At 40.1% G+C, this 16,347-nt stretch overlaps 1 protein-coding gene and 1 long non-coding RNA gene across 2 annotated transcripts in view; one reads left to right on the forward strand and one right to left on the reverse strand.

Moving 5' to 3' along the window:
* RASGRP1 (RAS guanyl releasing protein 1) overlaps positions 1-15,753 on the forward strand; it is a 76,410-nt gene extending 60,657 nt beyond the window's left edge. Inside the window, exons 11-17 of the mRNA XM_030814340.1 lie at positions 600-704; positions 1,508-1,617; positions 2,628-2,772; positions 3,771-3,807; positions 4,961-5,113; positions 9,148-9,533; positions 13,199-15,753. Coding sequence (XP_030670200.1) covers positions 600-704; positions 1,508-1,617; positions 2,628-2,772; positions 3,771-3,807; positions 4,961-5,113; positions 9,148-9,533; positions 13,199-13,333 — 1,071 coding nt within the window. The 3' untranslated portion in view covers positions 13,334-15,753. The remainder of the gene's footprint in view (positions 1-599; positions 705-1,507; positions 1,618-2,627; positions 2,773-3,770; positions 3,808-4,960; positions 5,114-9,147; positions 9,534-13,198) is intronic.
* Positions 297-882, reverse strand: LOC115835487. Its single transcript, XR_004030475.1, has 2 exons — positions 828-882; positions 297-515 (listed from the first exon to the last, which is right to left on the reverse strand). It is a non-coding gene; the product is annotated as an uncharacterized LOC115835487 (long non-coding RNA).
* Positions 15,754-16,347: the final 594 nt, after the last annotated feature.

The raw sequence follows: 16,347 nt of genomic DNA on the forward strand, positions 1-16,347 counted from the left end.
GAGCAGTAGGCTATACCAAATAGCCTAGGTGTGTAGCAGGCTATACCATCTAGGTTTGTGTAAGTACACACTGTGGTGCTAACACAATGACAAAATCACCCCATGACACATTTCTCAGAACATATCCCAGTCATTAAGTGATGCATGACTGTATTTAGAAAAGAGCTTGTCCAGGCTTCAGATGATTTTTCTTGTGCCTTCCTGCCTTTTAGCTAAGCTTTTCCTTATTCACATTTCTGCTGCCAAATGTGACTGGAGAATAGAGAGGAAACATAAATGATCCACTTTACTCTTTGTTGATAGCTCTGACAAAAGGTTTAATGGAGAGGGAATTGCAACTCAGGCAGATTGAGAATTTCAAATTATCTGTAGCTGCAGATAATGTATGTGAAGAGCACTCTGGAAACCGTAAGCACAATGCCTTGTTAGCCAGAATTATTAGTAGAGATTTCAATTGCCTGTGGGTTCTCTGCTCCTTGCCACTGAACATAATTGAAGATTGTCCATAAATGTAACTGTCAGGTAGTGGGAAAAGAAAGAGCTATAGGTTATAATATTGCATTGTAGTCATGAGGATTTCTCTAAATATTTCATTTTAGCCACTAACACCTTCAAAGCCACCAGTAGTAGTGGACTGGGCTTCTGGAGTGTCTCCCAAACCTGACCCAAAGACCATTAGCAAACACGTCCAGAGGATGGTGGATGTAAGTACAGCTGTGTTTCAGCGCACAAAAACTAGGCACTGCCTGGCTCAGTTTTGTATGTGGGGTAAAGGGAGAGGAAAGCACAATGGTGGAAATGTAAAGGCACGAAACTTGAACACTTACTTCTCTTACTGTGGCTTTAGAACAATTCAAAAGTTGCATTTTGACAACACACACTGGACTCATATGAAGGCAGTTGTGCCTCCTTTTAAAGACCTAGCAAAAGAGCATATGTTTAAAGGTTGTCAGTTGACTTAGGAGTACAGAAGTATTGGGAAACTTTGTACTGCTTGATTCAATTCTCTGTGCTAATTGCTGAGGAAGGGGTATATATTCTTATACTTCTGCATTTATCCTCGTGGACAACTCCCATGTAACAATAGAAAACTAAGAGCGTAACGGTGAGAAACAAGAGGATTAAGAGTGGGGACAGAGCACTTCCAACTGAGCTGTTTGTAGAAGCTTCTCAAAGAAGGTGCAACTGGAGCTGAGTGATGAAAAAAAGGGTAGAGTGAAAGGAGAACATCCCTCTGTGCAGTGAACTAGGAGTAGCCAGCGTGATGGTATAATTGATGTGCTAATGATTCAAAGTACATGGCCAGCCTCCAGATGCTGCTACCAGCAAAGGCCTGAGATGTGACCTGCCACATCTTTGCCACAGCTAAGGAAGCAGGTTTCCCTGTTCCTCTCGTTCAGGTTGTTAAAAGGCTTTTATCCAACTGCCCCAGCTCTTTGTCATTTGACTAAAGGGAGAGAAGACCAGTTTCTTTTTAGTAATCACCAAAAAAACTCCTTTTTCACAGTCTGTCTTCAAGAACTATGATCACGACCAGGATGGATACATTTCTCAGGAAGAATTTGAAAAGATTGCTGCAAGTTTTCCATTTTCCTTCTGTGTGATGGACAAAGACAGGTGAGGGTTTGTACTTAGGAATATGTGGTTATGAGCCCATTGGTGAGAACAGGTTTTTAGGTATGTCACTAGAAGAATTTGAAAACTCAGATGTGTTGCTGCTGTGATCACTTAAAGAACAGACCATGAAATATGCATGCTTTTAAAAATATTCTGGGCCGGGCACAGTGGCTCATGCCTGTAATCCCAACACTTTGGGAGGCCGAGGTGGGCGGATCACCTGAGCTCAGGAGTTCGAGACCAACCTGGCCAACATGGTGAAACCCTGTCTCTACTAAAAATACAAAAATTAGCTGGGTGTGGTGGTGGGCGCCTGTAATCCCAGCTACTTGGGAGGCTGAGGCAGGAGAATTGTTTGAACCCAGGAGGCAGAGGTTGCAGTGAGCCGAGATCATGCCACTGCACTCCAGCCTGGGCCACAAGAGCGAAAACCTGTCTCAAAAAAAAAACTGAACTGAACATTCCATAAATCTGCCACTTTATAGTCAACTATAAATAAGAAAAAGTTTAGTCTTCCTTCTTGCTTTGTCATTACAGATTTTGGGAAACAACTAATACTTATTCATACTTTGCATATTTACTTTTCTCAAGGTTAAATAAATTCTATCTTGGTTCTCTTATAGGAAACTAATCCTATGGTTAGTGGGTTCCAGTTAGGTACTGTCTAAAGTCAGAAACTGTAGCATAAGACATTTCCCTCCCTATACACATGTACATGTTACATTGTTTCTTTTTCAAGTCTTATAGATAGTGGTCAAGTTAGTTAGGGAAACCTAGTTTGGCCAAAGAACACCTCTGTGGCAATGAGCAATGCTGCCTCACCTACTTACCACATGTCATCTTGTATCCTTGTTAAGAGTAAGGCCCATGGAAGTAATCATGAGGTAGCACATACCATATTACCACTGAGGATAAAAAGAAAGGTGAGTTTCTAAGGCTAGAAGCCCCCCCTTGCTACCTGCCTCCATGCCCCTTATACTCACATCCTTGCCTTGGTCATTTGCCGGCAGGGAAGGCCTCATCAGCAGGGATGAGATCACAGCCTACTTCATGCGAGCCAGCTCAATCTATTCCAAGCTGGGCCTGGGCTTTCCTCACAACTTCCAAGAGACCACCTACCTGAAGCCCACTTTTTGTGACAACTGTGCTGGATTTGTAAGTTGTTCTTAGGGTGCTCCAGGGTTGAATTTGGGGAAGAGTGTGGGATACTTTAAGACAGGCACAGACCTCACAATGCTTATAAACCCATCCCAGCTTGGAGCCCAAACACACCTAGAATAACCTAGAGCTCAAGCATGTGGCTTTTACCTGCACTCATCATCTCTTACTTCTTCCTGTTTTTTCTTTTCTATTGCAATGAGGCCTTAGATAAATGGTACAAGACATGCTGAATTAGGGATATACTTTTAACGTATAATATTCATGTGCTGTTTCAAGGGTTATAACAAAGACATATGAGATACCTTCTGTCTTTAGGAGATAACCTGGGCTATGCCCCTCCTCTGTTCCACTCCTGACCAATAGTTTCCCCCTAAACCCGGGTCCTGATGCAAGGCTCTATATCCTTCTCAGTTTGGAGTCCTGAGGAACCTGTTTGCCCGATGATTCATCCATTTCTCGAGAATGTCTGGGTCATAAGGCTGCTAGTGAGGGCCAGGTGTGGTGGCTCATGCCTGTAATCCCAGCACTTTGGGAGGCCAAGGTGGGCGGATCACTTGAGGCCCGGAGTTCGAGACCAGCCCGCCTAACATGGTGAAAACCCATCTCTACTAAAAATACAAAAAAATTTAGCCAGGTGTGGTGGAACATGCCTGGTAGTCCCAGCTACTTGGGAAACTGAGACAGGAGAATTGCTTGAACCCAGGAGGTGGAGGTTGCAGTGAGCCGAGATTGCACCACCGCACTCCAGCCTGGGCGACTGGGCAAGACTGTCTCAAAAAAAAAAAAACAAAAAAAAATCTGCTTCTTAAGAAACTTTGATCAGCATAAACTCTTCTCATGGATTTAAGGTCAGAAGGGACAAGATATGAGAGATAAATGAGGTTTCCTTCCCACGTGAGCTAGAGAGTAGAATGAAGGAAAATAATGTCACTTTGTAGCCTCACATCAGATGTATGAATGACATGTGGTGCATTCTGTCTCTTGTTTCATAGCTCTGGGGAGTGATCAAACAAGGATATCGATGTAAAGGTAAGACTCAATATTGTTGACTGTTTTTCCTGGTGTATCAGTCCATTCTCACGCTGCTATAGAGAACTGCCTGAGACTGGGTAGTTTATAAAGGAAAGAGGTTTAATTGACTCACAGTTCCACAGGGCTGGTGAGGCCTAAGGAAACTTACAATCATGGCAGAAGGGGAAGCAAACACATCCTTCTTCACATGGTGGCAGGAAGGAGAAGTGCCGAGCAAAAGGGGGAAAAGCCCTTATGAAGCCATCAGATCTCGTGAGCAGTCACTATCATGAGAACAACATGAGGGTAACCGCCCCCATGATTCAGTTACCTCCCACCGGGTCCCTCCCATGACACATGGGGATTATGGGACTACGAGGTGAGGTTTGGATGGGGACACAGAGCTAAACCATATCAGCTGGTCTTAGAGTCCCATCTCTAAAACATTTTTTACCCACAGTAGTTGTCCATTTAGTCCACAACTTCTCAGCAGAGTTCAGAGTCTCATCCCCAAAGTGGTTTCCTTCGGACACCCCTGGTGAATGACCACCACACCGAAGAGTGAAACGCCTGGTTGCGCAGTTAGGCATTTTCCCTTTATAAAATCCTCTTTCTGTCGTGGTTGGCCTAGAACAGGGATAGCAGGTAGGAGACGGTGCTCTCATATAGTCATGTAAGGGTGGGTCCCCAGTGAAAAAGATAGAATCTCTTCTGCAACAGAAGATAAAGGATTACTAAAGGCCCTTGTCAGCTTTCCTTTATCACTGAGGACATAACTGTCCTTCCTTGTGACTAGGAGAATTCAGGAGTGAAAGAGAGGAAACCTTTTACTGCAAGAAAGAAAATAAGACCTAACAGTTGAGCGTTTCCAGAGGGTCTCCCTAGAGTAGGCAGAATGTGTGGGATACCAGGACACCATCTCTTCCCTCCAAGACATCAGGATACTGCTTCTGATGCTGAGACTCACTGATAAGGGCCACATCAAGAGTGTGAGCTCTGGGCTTCACCAAGTGAGAAGAATGCTAGCTTCATTAGGAATGTTAAGTGTCTTAGCTCCAGAAGATAGAACAGACATGTGTGACAAGAAAGCACTGCATGAATTTGGTTGTGAGACACACTGGGGAAGAGAGAAAAGTGAAAGACTTCTTGACCCAGGATGTCTTGTCCACAGACTGCGGAATGAACTGCCACAAACAATGCAAAGATCTGGTTGTGTTTGAGTGCAAGAAGCGAGCCAAGAACCCAGTAGCTCCCACAGAGAACAACACTTCTGTGGGGCCAGTGTCCAACCTTTGCTCATTGGGAGCCAAAGATCTGCTCCATGGTAAGTAGGCACTGGGAACATTCATCTTGGAAAGTGAAGTAGGAAGGGAAAAGTTTTAGAGAAGGAAAGATTACCTCATGACTCTATGTTTGAGTTTAAATGTAACCTCAACAGTTAGGCCAGGGCTGACCCCTCCCACAGTTTTGGATTTTAGCTCCATGCCTATGTCTTAGACTTAAGGTGTGAGAATAGCAGAGTCCTAGTTAGGCATAAAAATCAGCAGGTACTTATTGAGCACCTACACCAAGCACAGATACTGACTTCTGGCCAAGATAGTGCCTCAAGTAAACAGTTAACTATCCCACCCTATCCCCAGCTCCAAACCCAAAACAGTGACTAGGGAGAATATGTATGTACATGCATATGTGTGTGTGTGTATATATATATATAATGTAAATTAACATATATAGTATATAAATAACATTAAAAGGCATAGTGCATTCAAAAACAAAGACAAGCATCTCAAGGTTACACATGTACTAGAAACACACTGCAAGGAGTAGATGCTAAAGCTACTGGTCTGCTTGGCTGCATGTCTAGAAGCAGGTAGAGGCAGCTGCGAATTTGATTTCTGCATAGTAACAGAGACCACCTATGCATGAAAGGTGACCAGAACCAGACTTACTGCTTAAAATTGAGAAGGAAAAATCCAATGCTTAAAAAACTGTGACTGTCACTTAATAGCAGGAAGCAGACTTAGCCACAGGCAGAGTTCTACTAGCTGAGTGACTGTCTATGATATCCCCAGTTTTTCTCCAGGAGAGGAACCCCAAGCCATTAATTTAAGACCAGGTCCTAGTCTGGGGAACCCTGAGGGGCCAGGTAGCAGGTAATTGTCAAAATTCTAGAAACAGAAGGCTAAATGTAGAAAGGAAGGGCGGGGGGCAAAACTCCCACTCAAGTGGAGCTTGCAGATTACAATTCCAAATCATACAAGGAAAATCCTAGGACTAAGCCAAAACATTCAACATTCAAGAAATAAACTAGCAAATTCACTTATGTTAAAATGGAAACAACAGTACAATAAGGAAATGACTTTAAGTATGTTTGAGATGCCCCAGATCTAAAGTGCCAAGAAGCAAAATAGACTGTCTCTGTCTCCATGGAGTAGTTCTAGTTAGGGGGAAGATAATATACAAACATAGAGCAGTTTAGAAACAATGCAAGAGTATATGCTAAGAGCCAAATAGGTTGCAGAGACAGCAAATGACAGGAGGACATAGCAGAGAGATCGCTCTACTGGGGCTGTTGGGACTTTATGGAGAAGGTAGAATTTCAGCTAAGTCTTGAAGGAAGGGTAGAATTAAGTTATGGGAGGAGGACAGAGCACATTCCAGATAGGATGTACAGTAGGAGCAAAAGGCCAAGGGCAGAACAGCTTTAGTACTATTGAGATAGTGAAAAAAAAAGGTGTTAAGGTGGTTTAGGTAAGAGATGAAGTAAAAAAATGAGACAGTCTAGAGAGTCTTAAATGACAGGTGCCTGTCTGTATGATAAAATGAGGAGCTGTTTAAAAAAGAGTAACATGAAGGGCTTGTTGGGGAGGGTTGGGGCACAAGGCTTCATAGTGCTGTACTAGGCCCTGATCTCTGGGCTGGCTGGTTAGCCAGCATGTCAAAACACTGATCACCTTGACTAATAGAACATATAGGTCTTCAGCAAAAATCCAATGCTTATTAGGTTAGTGCTAGTTTAATATAAGAAGCCATGTGACTTCTAAGTAGAACCAAAAAGGGAAATAAGAAATGAGTTTATTTATATAAAGCACTTAAAATCGGGCTTAACACATATGTACCATATGTTAGTAACATTACTCTTTTGAAATAAGCTCCCTAAAGTGGTAAGGCCACTATCGTTACAACAGATGCCTAGAGAAAACTTCAAGTCCATATAGTATACATTCTGCATTTAAAGCATTTCTAATGTTCAGTGGTAAATATCAACATGCATTTATTGATCAATTAGACCAAAGCTTAAGTGCTTCACTTCCATGTAAGAAATGCACATTCCTTTTTATCACATCAGCCAAGTAAAAATTTTCTGCTGTCTTCCTAAATCCTTCTCCTTACTATCTATCTAAACACAGGTTGACTTCAAACTTTTGGGATGTTCTGTTCTTAGGGGGAAAAAAATCCTCTTAGGGTCTTTTCTAAGAAAGAATATGCTAACCAACTAAGGATTTGATGTTCACCTTTTAATAGAAATCACAAACACCATTGTAAAAAATAGGGCTGGACCCTATATTTCATTCATGCACTCTGTATTTTCAGAGTTACACATAACCTTAGGGCACCACAATTCTGTCACATAAAATGCAGATTTTCAAGTGGAAAAGACAGCAGAGAACAGCCTGAATCTGAGGCCTCAAAAAGGAATCCCTGAAGGGGCTGCTGTTAGAGATTTCTCCTTTCCAGGCCATCTCCTCTTTCTCCAAACCCTGCCCCACACTGGCAAGATAAGTACTTTTCAGGAAGTAAACCAATAGGTAGGAAAAACATACATGTATCATGGGCAACAAAATGAAAATTACTATATTATTATAAAGTTGCTAAAAGTCAAGGTCTATTTATAATGGCAAAAATGACTATTGGATATCATCCATTTTTAGTTGTTTCCATTTCATTATCTGGGATGGTTTCTGCTTATCAAATCAAAATTTCCAGTGATTTCTTTTAGCCCATTACTATCTTTCTCAATCTCATCAACTTTCATTTTCTTGAAACTTGTACCTCTCCTAATTTCTGTTAACACTGTGGTCTCTCAGGACTCTTCCTGCAATTTTAAGAGCTTTCTGTTCTTATTGCTTTCTTCCTTTTGTTCCTCAAAGTGGATAGTGCCTAAATTTCTGTCCCAAGCTCCCTGTATGTCTAGGAATTCAACCTAAATAATGGAGGGGATTATATTCATAATTTGACAATTTAGGTTGGTAAAAAGAATATATAACTGTATTATAGAAAAGTTGGAAAATGGAGATATAAAAAATAATCACCCATAATACTCCCCCAAGAAAGACAATGTAATTATTTTAGGGTGACCATAACAATTTAAATATTTGAGCACTTAAATAACTATGTAATTACAATTTTGAGCTTTATTGGATAAATATTAAATGTTAATTTAAATTATGTTCTCTTTGGCAAGAATTAAACTTAAGATTTTTGTAAGATTTCTAGTTTTACAACTGGTTGATTCTGGTCAAATACTAATTAGAAAACTTTTTTGTTGTTTTTTAAAGCCATCTTAACTATACTAATCCAATGTCTTCAAAGTCAGACTATCCAATGTTTTAATCACTGCTGAGTCTTTCCAAAAAGTAAACTGAGATGATCTGCAGTTTATCTTAAAGCCTATCTATCACCCACCTCAAATACATCTGCTCTTACTCTACTTTTCCAGGAAATTACTCCTTATGGCTAACATTACTAGGTTGGATCCTGGGTAGTGGGTCTTAGTTAAAGAAAACCAGAGTAACTTACCTTTTCCCTCTCAGTATCAAACAAGGGCAATACATTTTAAGATACATTTCCACAAAGCTAAAACTTCCTTCTCATGGTTAAGCTGTGCCCACCGTACAAATGGGTTCCCAGAGAGTTCTTATCTGCTAGAGGGTGTCTATATCAGGACTGAGACATAAATGCTGAGAGCTCCCAAATTCCAGGGTCCAAAAAAGTATTTATGGAGCATTTCTGTCTATATATTGTTCTTGTTCTCTTTATTTTATGAAACTCTATGGCACTGAGGCAGGGGCTTCAACTTACCTCCAAAAACAGAAACCCTCTAGGCAACCTTTGTGCAAACAGAAGAAGATGCTTTTTCTCAGGGTGGATGTAGCTTGACACCAGTGGCCATGTCTTGGCCAGCAAAGCCTCTGGATTTTAGCCCTCACCCCCTAAACTGGGTGCCTGAAAATGGGTCCTCTTTGAACATATGGAACTCCTGTAACAATAAGAAAGGTCTCATTGAAACTAATGTCTCAGTCTTGAGTCTCTGCCTTCCTGAGCTAGAGTACTAGCATGTCCTGTATCTTCCTACAGCACCTGAGGAAGGACCTTTTACATTCCCTAATGGGGAGGCTGTGGAACATGGTGAGGAGAGTAAGGATCGGACCATCATGCTGATGGGAGTGTCCTCACAGAAGATTTCTCTTCGGCTGAAGAGGGCTGTTGCCCACAAGGCCACCCAGACTGAATCACAGCCTTGGATTGGCAGTGAGGGCCCTTCAGGTCCCTTTGTGCTGTCTTCCCCAAGGAAGACAGCCCAGGATACTCTTTATGTGCTTCCCAGTCCCACCTCTCCATGTCCTAGCCCAGTCTTGGTCAGAAAGCGGGCTTTTGTCAAGTGGGAGAATAAAGACTCCCTCATAAAATCAAAGGAGGAGCACCGTCACCTCAGACTGCCTACCTACCAAGAGCTGGAACAGGTACCTTCCTTTTCATTTTCCTTTTTTTCCAGACTATCTTAGAGAAGTGGGGCCAAACCAGGGAAGAGCATGTGGACTGAAGATTCAGATCAGGCTGATTACAAGCAGTCTAAAACAAAAAAGGAGGGGAGAAACAGGGAGGGAGAGAGGGAGGGAAGGAAGAAAGGATGGATTGATTCCAGCTTTCTCACAACCCACTGGGGGCCTTGGTTCACATTACACAAGTAGCACAGGCTATACAGGGCTCCCTATCACCACACAGGTGGTGGCATTTCAGAGTGCTGGTGCCAGTGCCCAAAGCCCTGTTTACTAGGCTCACGGAGAAAAACCACAGTATCTACTGGTTAGCTTTACTGTGCTGATACCACTCCTTTTCTAGATGGAACTAAAATGAACTTGCCTAAATCCTCCTTCCCTAGAGGTCTCTTTAACATGTTCATCAGGGTTATGGTTTAGGATCATCATGGTTACCTAAGCATCTTCCTAAGAGAAGTTAGTGATCTTAGTCCTACAGCAACAACAACAAGAGAAAGGTGAGTGTATTGTGGCTCACCATAGAAAATGCCTCCCTCCTAAATATAAACGAGGAGAATCTTTTCTAACACATCAGGGAATATGCTGATCTTTTACACATATTAGAACAGGGAAAGCAACAGTAGCAGGCAGACGCACAGTGGAATATAATATAGAGCAATATAATCTATAAAATGTTAACAATTATGACAATAGGAGCTGCTTTTCAATGTTAGGCTCACAAGGTCCTAATTATCAGGTACCTAACAGAGACAATGGAAAAGACAAAATAAAGTTTACCAAGGAAAGGAGAACAAGAGTTTGGAAACATGGTGCCAAGGTTTGAGAGAAGGGAACAATGACATTAAAAATAGGAAAATAAGGCCGGGCGCGGTGGCTCATGCCCCCAGCACTTTGGAAGGCAGAGGTGGGTGGATCACTTGAGGTCAGGAGTTCAAGAGCAGCCTGGCCAATGTGGTGAAACCCTGTCTCTACTAAAAATACAAAAATTAGCTGGGCATGATGGCAGGTGCCTGTAATCCCAGCTACTCAGGAGGCTGAGGCAGGAGAATCACTTGAACCCGGGAGGTGGAGGTTGCAGTGAGCTGAGACCAAGCCACGGCACTCCAGCCTGGACGACAGACTCCATCTTAAAAAAAAAAGGCCCGGCGCAGTGGCTCACGCCTGTAATCACAGCACTTTGGGAGGCCAAGGCGGGCAGATCACGAGGTCAGGAGATCAAGACCATCCTGGCTAAGATGGTAAAACCCCATCTCTACTAAAAATATAAAAAATTAGCCAGGCATGGTGGTGGGCACCTGTAGTCCCAGCTACTCGGGAGGCTGAGGCAGGAGAATGGCCGTGAATCTGGGAGGCGGAGCTTGCAGTGAACCAAGATCGTGCCACTGCACTCCAGCCTGGGCGACTGAGCAAGACTCCATCTCAAAAAAAAAAGGCAGGGGCGGGAGGAGTAGGAGATGGGAACAGCAGAAGGAAGAAGAGCCAACAGCCAACTGTCAAGATACTCAATTCTGAAGGTTCAATCATTACTATACTTCTTTTTGTTTCGAGTAGAGTACACAACTCACAGGGCTGGCTCAAGAGGTTACCTATAATCCGTAAGAACCTATAAATGGTAAGAAACTACTGTCCCATGGCATAGTAGTTTCTTAATTATAGATAACTAAGCCATTTTAGAGACAGGGAAGCAAGGATACATTAATATCAACACCACTATTCACTTTATTAGAGGAGAAGGAATGCCTTTCTGGCTTTTCCCAAAAACATCAAGGTTTGTACTGTGTTTTTGGAGACCTGTCAGTGCAAACACAAAACCAATATCCAGCTAGTAGAATTCCTTATATAATTCTACATTCTACAGACTGAAAAACTGTCCACGAGTACTTCAGGATTCCCTGTATTGTCCTCAATGCTCTACCTTCCCTGTCAGACCCCCAGAAACTGAATTAGAGAAACATCTGAAGAAACAAGTTAGATAACGTATGTGGAACTCTTTGATTTGGTGCTTGGTACAAAGAACATAATATTAAGAGAAGAGAAACATGAAAAAAGAACAACAGATTTTCTGGATGAATGGTACTCTCCTGCTCAGAGTTATTGTTAAGATGTGCTGTAAAAACCAAGTCAATGAGAAGGTGGCAAAACGTGGGTTAGACAAACCCCTTCCTCTTTAGGGATAGAAACTGCCAAATGCAACTTTCAAAAATGATGAAAGAACTCTCGAAAAATGAACTCAATAGAAGAGAAAGAACTTTGGTCTTGGAGGCAAAGATTTGTGTTTTAAGTCCCAGACATTTCTTATACTAGCTGTTAAACTCTACAGCCTATTTGGTCCTTGTGAAATACAGGGCTGGGATTCCACGTTCTGTAAGGTTTGCCTCAAATCTTGACATTTTACATGCCGATGAAAAGGAAAAATGTGGTTGGCAACAATGCTTTAAGAAGTGGCTTGCAGAAAGATTAGAATTCCTACTCAGCAATATCAGAGCCAGTAAACCCTCTCACCATTTTGACCACCACCTTTCTACTTTTTAGGCTTGTCAGATAGACCTAAGGTCCAGAATTCACTGTGTGTATTTTAGAGGAACAATTATGTGTCCCACTTTCCCATTAAGTATAATCCTTACAATGACTAGTCTATGTGTAATTCAACAGTCCCATCCATAATAACTAGTCAAATTAAATCAGTATTTACAATATATAATGTATATTAATAAGAATAAATATTATGTATTATTTTAAGTATAATGCACCACTGAACCAGCATGGGACAAAAGAATAAGCAAATAAAAGCTTTTATGTTTAGATATACCAAGGCTCAACTCTGCAGTTTTATACTGTATGGCAACATTTGCCTTTATAAGATTGAGGTATACAACCTATTTTCAGGGTGTTTGTGAAGGTTAAGGTATTCCATTATGTCACACAGCACAGGCACATAGCAAGTGCTCAATATTATATGGCAGCTAAGACAGCTATCTAGATAATTCAGATTGAGAAACAACCCAGTGTATCCCAAATTACCCAGACACTGTCTATATATAATATTCTCTTGGAGTAGTCAGTATAGGATAACATAAGAACACTGGACTCAAAATCAGAAGACTGGAAATCAACTGTTGGCTCTATAATGATACCACTACAAATTAGATCACTAAATCTCAACTTAGGGGTGGGGTAAAATTAACGTCATCAAAAAGTTCCATTTGTTTTCAATAATTTGTGGGGGAAAAACTTAGATAAAATTAACTAACACCTCGCATTAAAGAATTCTCAGTCATGCTTTCATGGCTCAGACCTGACCAGAGACTGTTTCTGCCAAGTTGAGATCTCCCATGAGAAAACATCCAAAAGTTTTGTCATTATCTACCTATTGCTCGGAAATGGTTTATTCTGCCTGCTAACCACTCACAAACTTTGATATGATAACAAAGACTAACTGCTGCTTACAAATGCTCGTTTGATATTTAACTTGCTATTTTCTATTCAGGGCAAAATAACTATCTTAAAAATAGTTGTTAATTCTCAGCCACAGTGAATAGGAGATGCCAATCAAAAGTAGCTCTCAATTTGTAATTCATTTGCTATTCATTGCTGCTTTATTAACATACCTCATTCTCCTTTCCCTTTAGGAAATAAATACTCTGAAAGCAGATAATGATGCCCTAAAGATCCAACTGAAATATGCACAGAAGAAAATAGAATCCCTCCAGCTTGAAAAAAGCAATCATGTCTTAGCTCAAATGGAGCAGGGTGACTGTTCTTAGCCCAGAAACTAAGTAGCACAATCTGTAGATGAGTATAGTAATCTCCTTTCCTAAACTGTAACGCACAGACCTGAGGAACTTTACACTGACCAGCTTTAAAACAGTACTTTAAAAGGAAAAGCCTGTTACTGTTTATTTACCTAAAAGATTCCTAATGTGCAGCATTGTTTTCTCTTTCAGTTGACTCACTCAAAGGGGGAAAACTAAACAATGCAAAACTTTTGCTATTCATACCACTGATGTTCATCAAAAGTATGCGATCTAAAACATGACTATCATTTCCTGCCAATGGGGCATCTCAATGGCCTGCCTGGCTAATTCTTCCTTAAAACTAAAATCTCTGGAAAATGTATGTGCTTCTTACCCTGTGTTTTCTGCAAACTGACTGACTTTGTTCCAGCCAAAGCTTGCTAATAATATAAAACTACCCATATTCCAAAAGTAGATTTCCTCTGTATCCCAGCATACTTTGTGAACCTGGCTCCTTCTTCACTACCTCAGATCTAATCAATTAGTCTATGTACCCTCCTTCCTCACTACAGTCATAACACATGAGCGTATCTACCTAGAAGACAATTTCTACCGATGTAGCCACAACTTTTTAGAGGCCTATTAAACATGATATTATCCAATTGCAGGTCAACTTATAGTTGCAGCCTTACAACTTACAGTCATCATAAAATAAGTAATCAAATTAGGTACATAGCTATTACCATCTCATATTACTAATTAAACATAACGCAAACATGTTTGTCCTTATATATTCTACAGTGGATAGAATTAGGAATTGATGGCTTTAAAAAAAAAGTCTATGAAGAGTCTGTTTAACTCTTCATGTTCTATCTTTATCTTCTGAAGTAAACTATTTTGAAAGCTCTCTTTTTGAAAGGAATTTGTGCTTAACTGTCTTCACTATTAATACTATTTAGAAATAAGCTAACTGGATCAGTAGCTTAAATAATAGCTGTGTGTACATATGTATATAATATGTATATACAATATCAGGCATGCATGTGGCTTGGAATTTTGTTTCCTCCATAAAATGTGGAAGTGAATTAAACAAGTTTTAGTCATTTATACAAAGTCACAAATATAAAGTTCAGTTTGTCACAAGATTAAATTGCTCACAAGGTAAAACTGTATTGTTTGGCAAAATCACAAGTAACAGTCCTGTGAGTTTTCTATTATGAAGGTTAATAATAAATGGGCTCATTTAGTTGCCTGGGCACCTATTCACAAATTCATTTGTCAGCCTCTTTTTAGTTCTCTTAAAAAAATAAAATCATATGATCATTTTCCTTTTTGGGGGTACTTAGCTTCCATGCCTATAAAGTCTGGTACCAGACTGACCTGAAATTCATAAACAAGTTGTCCAATTGCCAAAAATATGTTAACAATTAAAAGTTCCAAACCTAAAGCCAATAGCACCAAGTCTTCATACGAATACAAAGTATATATACAGTATTGCTTACCTGGAGGATTCAGATCATTTAGGAATTCTCTTTGATGAAAGACCAGTTCCCATTTGAGTTCCTCCTTGCACTGAGTTTTAGTGATACAGAACTAGCTTGTAGTTAGTGTTTCAGTACATTATAAAGAATCGTTTTACACACATATTTACCCTTTTCCAAATTTAAACTCAGAAATACCCAAAGCAGGCCTGCTTAAGCCCACTACCTGGCATATAAACTTATAGTAACACTTTGTTACTTGCTTTTTAATAGGACAGACTCTAAAATTCATATTCTTCACTATTCGTCTTTTCCTTTGATATAGACCAAAGATGGTATACTCTAATTTTTTTAAACAGTAATGGAACACAATTTTTTTCATTCTTCCTCCTCTCCATTCAAAATAAAGATCCCCAGTTAGTTTTTATATAAATAATCTATAGGGATTCAAAAGGTCACAGTCCCCTTAATTAGTCAAATTAGCAATGGCTAAACAGTATCAAGTACTGCAGAATTTATCACTGAAATGGATAAGAGGAAAGTTTCATCACAGGTTTTTACAGTCCAGCAAGGGCCAAAGAGGTATAGTATACAAGTTAATAGTATTTGTGTTGAGCAACATGGGGCCAGTGGGATCACAGAAATCTGAAAGAAAACAAACAAACAAACAAAAAAAAACGTTTTGGCTTATCAAGCCTAGTGTAAATTTTTGCATCTCACACAACTCTAGTTTGGCCAGGTATTTATCTGCCAAAACAAGGACAAATCTTGTTGTATTAACAGCAGGGTCACTTCTCATTTTCTTTGCTGACTTACCTTTTTACTGATCATTGTGAATTTCTGTCTAAAAATGTATAATATAGAAATGCAAGAAAAAAACAAATGTACAGATTGTAAAGTTTTTTGATACCTAATGTAAGTTTTCTCTGTGTAATATTTATATGATAAAAGACATTAGGTTCCCTACAACACAAATGTCTTGTGTTTCTTCTGCTTCGTGACTATGTAAACACTTTACCTGAACTTTTACTATATTCCACAGCTAAGAACACTCCCCTATTCTATTAATCAAATAGAGTTTTCCTGGAAGGAAAGGCAAAGCAGCTATTCAGTTTAAAATTTTCTAAATCTTTTTACAACACGAAGAAGTAACACTACAGAAATATTCAGTCTCTTTCCATCTTATTCATAACTTACAGTGGTCCCCAAATATTAAGTCCATAAATACTTAACATTAAAGGAGACAGACTTGAGGTTGTCCCTTCTCTGTGGCTTTTAATTCCACAGTTTCATCTAAAGCAAACTAGCAAGTAAAGAAATCCTTTGAAGCTATGGATAAAATTGGTAATGACAGCTCAATCCAGGTTACAGACCTACTCAGGGCAATTTATTTGTGGTCATGATTATGTAGAATGATCAGACATAGCCACAATTTTCCCTTAATCCCCAGCTAATTTTTGTTTAACCACACCAATGAAGAGAGAGGAAAAATTTCAGTCACTGAAATTCCTCTGTGGAATGCATTCTGGAACATTTAGATGGGGGTGTATTTATCATTTGGGC

This window comes from Nomascus leucogenys, chromosome 6, assembly GCF_006542625.1.
Source record: "Nomascus leucogenys isolate Asia chromosome 6, Asia_NLE_v1, whole genome shotgun sequence".
Taxonomy (NCBI): domain Eukaryota; kingdom Metazoa; phylum Chordata; class Mammalia; order Primates; family Hylobatidae; genus Nomascus; species Nomascus leucogenys.